The sequence below is a fragment of the Rutilus rutilus genome, assembly GCF_951802725.1.
Source record: "Rutilus rutilus genome assembly, chromosome: 7".
Taxonomy (NCBI): domain Eukaryota; kingdom Metazoa; phylum Chordata; class Actinopteri; order Cypriniformes; family Leuciscidae; genus Rutilus; species Rutilus rutilus.
In genome coordinates, this window is record NC_140221.1 from 34,626,444 (window position 1) to 34,631,636 (window position 5,193).

Here is a 5,193-nt window from a genome sequence, read left to right on the forward strand (position 1 = left end):
TTTTACAATAGAACATAATAGAAACAATATAGGGTATATACTTGGAGTGACTAGTAGCAAAGACATAAGCACTAGAGTAAAGTCAAATCTAATGAAAGGTTACTACAGCAACTGCAATAAAAAATAAAATGGTAAATAAATGGTCTACTACTAATACTAGTCATTAGCTACAAGTGATTAGAATAACTACAAAAAATAGCTAGGCTACTTGTAACAAAATTAGATAAAAAGTTAAATAAATGGTAAAGCGTCATGCCACAGTCTTTGCATGTTTTGACACACAGTGATCGAGCGCTTGGCCAGCGGGTCCGGACTGGAGCGAGTCAGAGGAGAGAGGAGGACAGTCTCCGCCTCTGTTGTGCCTACCCACTTATTACTAATGCAGACGCAGGCGATTGGACGGCGGCTGAGCGCTTTGAAGTTCTCCCTCAGATCTTCAGTACGAGCAGAGTGTATATGCGTACGGAGGGTGTAGTGCACACACCGACCAACGGAATGCCATTATTTGACATTTAGCAGTAGTTCTGCTGTGTAGTTTCTTTCTTTTCATTTTACGACAAGTATACTAAACTTCTCTTATTCCCCAAGTCGTCGTTTGCGCGTAAAGGACTCGCGATCATTTGAGGGTTTAAAGCAGCACTGATTCGGTAACGGAACGATGCGGAGACGGAGTGTACGTTCTTCATAGAGACTATAACAGCTCTCTTTCTCTGGACTACAGACAGAACTGATGTTTCAACGGGATATTTAACTGTCTGCAGAATAGGATATAATGTTGTTTGGCTCTTTATTGAAGACATTGGATATCTCTAAATGAAAACTGAAGGACACCCGCCCCGTCGCTTCCCTCGACAGGTCTCTGATCCGCCCCGATCCAGATGAGCGAACTGCCTCCTGGATTTGCAGTCTTTTCACGGAACCAGCAGACCCTTAAAAGTCGGTACATTAACAACGATAGTTTGCCCACCTGTTTAAGACCTCAGACCGTCTCGATCTTCTCACTGCCGTACCGTGATCCCGCGCGTCAGGAAAAAAGGCTGCCTATACGGATTCTCAAAATGTTGACCGCTCACACAAGTCATATACTTCACCCAGAGTATCTCCAGCCGCTCAGCTCCGCGCCAGTGAGCATCGAGGTACGAGTAACTCCTTTCTAAAGTATACGTTTCTTACTTCTTTCTTACACACACACATATACATATACATATACATATATATATTTATATATATATAGATAGATAATTTTACTTGTATTAAATTACATGTGTGGTTGTCCGAGTTTGTGGGTTTCTATTAAGCGAAAGGATTTTAGTTTCATTTCATGTCTCGTGCGCATTTGTTACTTGATTTATCGTTTCTCGGCATTATGTTCTATATCAGGCGCGCCTCGTTTTAATGATTTAATTCGAAATTCGCCAAAAGGATCTGAAAGGATTTGAAAGGATAGTCCGGATCTGGATGAGGCCGTTTTCCAGTATGAAGCAACATTATATGGTTTCACATTTCCTGATCTGTACTGACTTGCGTTTTTACCGTACTTAAAATTCCACCGTTTATCTACCAGCTTAAGCACTCGAAATTCAAAAACACGAAATTCATTTTTTAAATAAGGTCTTAAAACACTAAACAATGTACGTTGTGTATATGGGGTGACAACAATGTCCATTTATTCCACCTAAAGCAATTTATTTCATTTATTGTAAAATGTAAAAGCTTTCACGGAAGCATTTAATGGTGATGTCAGACTTTCGAACCTAATCTAAATATAAACAGAATGATTGTAATATTTTGAGATTGTGTCCAATGTTGCAATCATTGGAGACATTCCCTATAATTGGTTTTCCATAGAATTTGTAATTTCTGTCAGTTTATGAAAAAAAAAATATATATATTTTACTTAAAATGTCCTTTTTCTCCCCATAGCTGGATGCTAAAAAGAGTCCCCTAGCATTGCTGGCCCAGACCTGCTCACAGATTGGCAAACCAGATCCTCCTCCCTCTAAACTGGGATCGCTATCCTCCAGCAGCCATGGAGACAAGGACGGACGCTCTACCAGCTCCAGCCTGAAGCCTGGGGAGCATCAGAACGTAGATGACAAGTCCAGCTTCAAGCCTTACTCTAAAAGTGGATCAGAATGCCGGAAGGATGGAGCTGGGATGAACAGCTCAGCAGATAAAACGGGGTTCAGAGTGCCAAATAGCGGATCTGCAGCTGTGACATGCCCCTCTTTACCTCCGCATGCCCCCTCTCCACAGGCCAGCTCTCCTTCTCAGCAGACATCAGGACAGTCACACACACACCGGCAGTCTCAGTCTCCCCTGTCACAGAAAACAGCACATCTACAAACCACCCACATGGACTCCAAAGCTGCAGGTTCAGACCCAGGGAACGACAGCAGCAGCAATGGCGGCGATCGCAATGGGAAAAAAGATTCGGACCACAGTAAATCAAGTCTGGACATCGCACAGATCGCCAACTCGAGTCATACACGTGCTAGTGCGAACTCCAGCAATGCCAGTTCCTCTAGCAGTCCTCAGCCTGACCATAAGGCTGACCCCCAACCCCCTCAGCCCAGTCTGGGTGCGGGCCACATCGCCCCTGTGTCTCCCTTCAAACCAGGCCACTCTGTTTTCCCCCTCCCGTCCTCCACCATGGGCTACCACGGCTCCATTGTCGGGGCCTATGCCGGCTATCCTTCTCAGTTTGTGCCTGGGTTGGATCACTCTAAATCTAGTTTAGTTGGCTCTGGGATGGGTGTTCCAGGAAAGCACCCCAGCTCCAGTCCTCTCACAGGGGCCTCGCCTCCCTCTTTCATGCAGGGTTTGTGCAGGGACCCATACTGCCTCACCTATCCCAATGCACCCCATCTTGGGGGCAGCAACTGTTCTTCCTGCGTTCACGATCCATCATCTGCCCTCAAGTCTGGCTTCCCTCTTATGTATCCCACCCATCACCTCCACTCCCTCCACCCCAGTTCTCTGTCCTCTAGCGGCACCACGTCCCTGTCCCATCCTCTGTATACTTATGGTTTCATGCTGCCCAGTGAAACACTCCCTCACGCCTGTAACTGGGTCTCAGTGGGTGGCCCGTGTGACAAACGCTTCTCCACCTCAGAGGAACTCTTGGCCCATTTGCGTACGCACACGGCTCTGCCAGGTGTGGATGGGAAGCTGCTCTCTGGCTACCCTTCATCTGTCTCCTCTGCTGCATCCTGCCACCTCCACCTGCCTCCTCCTAGCAGCCCAGGAGCCCTTCCCAGTTCCCTCTCCCTGCGTGGATCACCAGGGCTAGGTTTGGCACGGTATCACCCCTACGGAAAGGCACACTTGCCAGGAGCTCATTCCCTTCCTATGCACTCACTCCCAGCCACAGCGCCCTACTATTCTCCCTATGCTCTATATGGCCAGAGACTGGGCTCAGCTTCTGCTCTTGGGTACCAGTGATTAAAAGTCTAAGGACAGTGTAAAGATATTGGCATGAGCTCGCTGGAAAGCACAGGAACATGCAGGATTCCCCTAAAAAGAATGAAGCAAAAAAAAAAAACACGGGATAGTTGTATTCGCAATGAGGAATAAAATGCTTTGGATGACTGTTTAATTAATGGTTACTCTAAATATCCATTAGGATATTAGGGAACCCTTATGAACTTTAGGTGGAGAGCTAATGAGAATGCGGAACTCAATTTATTTTATCTGATAAATTTTTCTTTTTCTTCTTTTTTTTTCAATTTACCAAAAGTGTGTATTTATTTTTCACTTGAGCGCTTGACTTTTTGTTTCGAAGCAACATTTATCGCCAAAATTCAGTCATTATTTTCACAAAGGAGCAGTATTTTCACAGTACGAATATGGTTGCTCCTATCATACACTTTGTAATAATGCAATGTTTGCAACAACAACAGACGTGCATATTGTCTCTCAGACACAAAATCCTTCTTTTAACGTCACTTTTTTTTGTGCATTAGATCTGTGCAACTCTGTCTCTTTATTGGAGAACGGATTAGCATGACTTGGTCAAGAGCTACTTTGTTCCTTATGATTTGGCGATTATTTTGTACTTGTACAGTTCAAAGAATAAAACGGAAAGATGTGATATATTTTCTATTGTAGCTGACTCTGCAAGTTGGGGATGGAAGTGGAGAGGGGAAAATAATTCAAATAAGAGTACTATGTTGTGATGGCAGCGCTATCCATTTAACAAAGTCTTATTTTGTGTAATAAATGATACTTGATTACATTTATAGATGTGTTGATGTCCCTCGCTTCTCTTTCATGTATGTTTCTTACACTGTTAGTAACATGCTCGCTTTCACATATGAAATTTTGAGCAAAAATTTGATAAGTCACACTTTGAAATAGAATTGAACACACTGACCATTTTCATAACAAAAACACAAACAAAAAAACATATCTATTTTTTCTGGGTTTATATATTTTAAAGGTCTAATTATTCTTTAGTTGGTTGGCATTAAAAAAAAAACTAAAAAAACATTGTGCCTTCACTTGAGCAACTAATCTTTGACTTTAGCTTTCTATACTACTGACAGTTTTGTTCCCTATTAGTTCAAGCTATTAACACAAAATAAGGTCCTCTGTCTGTTTGCTGTTCTGCTCGTAATGTGAAAGTGCAGTGTTAGTCACTGCTGCTTGTTTGTGCCTCTGCAGCATTGTGTAAAGAGCTGCCTCAGCACAAGAGAGTATTGGGTCTTAAATACAGCTCAATGATAGCCTGGTAATAACCCATGGGAGCCGTGCACTCACTCCCAGTGCACTCTGATGGATTGCCTTGCTACACAAAGGGCAAAAGATGACAATGGGAGGCTGTTAATAGAGAAATATTTATCAAATGCTTGACATGACCCCCAGGAGTGCAGTCCCCATTGTTTGACCTGAGTGTGTTGTGTCCTATGGTTTAGAAAGTCTTGCTTAATGCTGTACTACAAAGAGGGTCAATATTCAATATTGTTGATGTGATTGCGTGGCTAAGTTAGGATTAATGTCTCATGCATAAGCGGCCAGAGTGTACATCTCTTCTTCAGAACTATTTTCCTGAAAAAGGATAAGTGGAGATGCTGTTAAGCACTAGGATGAGCCGAACACACACACATTCACACGTACAGACAGATTCTCAGTTCATTAGCACTTCAGACAGGAGAGGACGCAGCACAGGTGTCACTTGACAGGGCCATTAAA

The 5,193-nt window shown here is 43.4% G+C and overlaps 1 protein-coding gene across 1 annotated transcript; it reads left to right on the plus strand.

Annotated features, from left to right (window-relative positions):
- The first annotated feature begins 438 nt into the window (after positions 1-438).
- Positions 439-4,241, plus strand: znf703 (zinc finger protein 703). Its single transcript, XM_084413302.1, has 2 exons — positions 439-1,136; positions 1,924-4,241. Exons 1-2 carry the CDS (start codon positions 879-881, stop codon positions 3,442-3,444), a joined length of 1,779 nt encoding a protein of 592 aa, XP_084269428.1. The 5' UTR covers positions 439-878; the 3' UTR covers positions 3,445-4,241.
- The last annotated feature ends 952 nt before the right edge of the window (positions 4,242-5,193 follow it).

Excerpts from the sequence above, each read along its gene's own strand:
- znf703 (XM_084413302.1), top strand. The coding sequence starts at position 879 with ATGAGCGAACTGCCTCCTGGATTTGCAGTCTTTTCACGGAACCAGCAG. Across the intron at positions 1,137-1,923 it reads CCGCGCCAGTGAGCATCGAG|CTGGATGCTAAAAAGAGTCC; the intron begins GTACGAGTAACT and ends TTCTCCCCATAG.